At 35.6% G+C, this 1491-nt stretch overlaps 1 protein-coding gene across 1 annotated transcript in view; it reads left to right on the forward strand.

Annotated features, from left to right (window-relative positions):
- LOC106876791 (V-type proton ATPase 21 kDa proteolipid subunit c'') overlaps nucleotides 1–1374 on the forward strand; it is an 11187-nt gene extending 9813 nt beyond the window's left edge. The window contains exon 7 of the mRNA XM_014925501.2: nucleotides 595–1374. Coding sequence (XP_014780987.1) covers nucleotides 595–624 — 30 coding nt within the window. The 3' untranslated portion in view covers nucleotides 625–1374. The remainder of the gene's footprint in view (nucleotides 1–594) is intronic.
- The last annotated feature ends 117 nt before the right edge of the window (nucleotides 1375–1491 follow it).

Raw genomic sequence — 1491 nt, forward strand, 5'->3', positions numbered from 1 at the left:
ATCAGTATTTGTGTTCCTTGGCCCCGAGTCAATTCTAAACAAGCTGACCCTGTTATAAAGAGTATTTCAGCTCTGACTGGCCTCTCTTATTTCCACACATACTAAAATTGGACTAAATTATCTAATTTCCCAACTACAGTAGGATACAACTAGAAAGCTATTTGGCTGCTATGTTTAGCATGTTATTTAGCCCCTGGTCTGCCCTGATCCAGGAGACCTGGGATCAAAGACGTTTCACCCTGTCTGTTGTTGAAATACTTTATATTGGAAACTACACAAAATATTGTTCCATTTTTTAACAAGGGATTTGAGGGAGATTTGACTGTTGTTTCTTTAGGACAGGAAGCAAGCTTGTAATATTGTTAAGCCTGTGAGCCAGTTTCATTTCTTTGTTAAAATCACTTTTGTTTTATCTTGTGGTAAGGCATGCCTATCCCATCACCTCTTTCATCAGAGACTTTGTGTCTCCTTTTATCTGTCGTAAGTTTTGCCTCAATTAGTCGTGCAGTTAACATAAAATATTTAATTTTGCTTGGAAAGTTAGATTAATCATTTCGTTAATGTGTAATTTTTTTGTTGTTTTGTTTGTTGCAGACCTCCAGAGCGAAGATGACCACTACTTAAGTCTGTTGTTGACTTAAAACAGTTGACCATGTCATTTTTGGTCAGATTTTACATCCAGTCTTACTAATAGACGCTGCCAACATCATAATTTTGTTAAGGAGTTTGTAAGTGTGTATGTGTTTTTGGTTTTTGTTGTTGTCAGTTCTTCCATCAATCATTGCTGTTCTTAGGCTTTCCAAGTCTCTTCTTTCAATACATCCTATCTCCCCCATCCCCACCTTCACTTCAGCTTCGATGGAGTTGTTTCCTACCCACCCCCACTCCCTTATTCTTCAGATTCTTCTTAACTGCTGTCAACTTCTCAATATCACAGGCTAGATTCCGTCAAGGTTTTGCAGCCCAACAAAACACAAAACAATTCAGATACAGAAATTCATGTAGTTTCCCTTGGTTGGCAAACATCCTTCGTCTTTTTTCTTGTTTCGAGTAGTCTTACAGTTGCTATGGTGTTGGTAGTTCTATAAACCTGGTCAGAACTTCCAGACTAAACATGATCAATAATAATAATAATAATAATAGTAATAATAATGTTGACAAACTGTGGAAACGAATGGCCATGTGTGTGGATGGGTGGGGTGTCTCTCTATCATGTGAGTCTGTTTAAGTTGGTTTTCCAGTCAAATTTACTTGGCTCAACTGTGACCTGATTACATTTTAATTAGTTTAATGTAATTTCTCTTAATATGTCTAGTCTTGTACTCACACCTTCAGAAAACAATTACATACTGCAGACCATCCGCAAGACAGTTGCACATACATACACACATACGTATGTATGCAGCATAGCCATATATATATATATATATATACACAGATATATATATATATAAATATATATATATATATATATATATATATATATATATA

The sequence above is a fragment of the Octopus bimaculoides genome, chromosome 24 (assembly GCF_001194135.2).
Source record: "Octopus bimaculoides isolate UCB-OBI-ISO-001 chromosome 24, ASM119413v2, whole genome shotgun sequence".
Classification (NCBI taxonomy): Eukaryota; Metazoa; Mollusca; class Cephalopoda; order Octopoda; family Octopodidae; genus Octopus; species Octopus bimaculoides.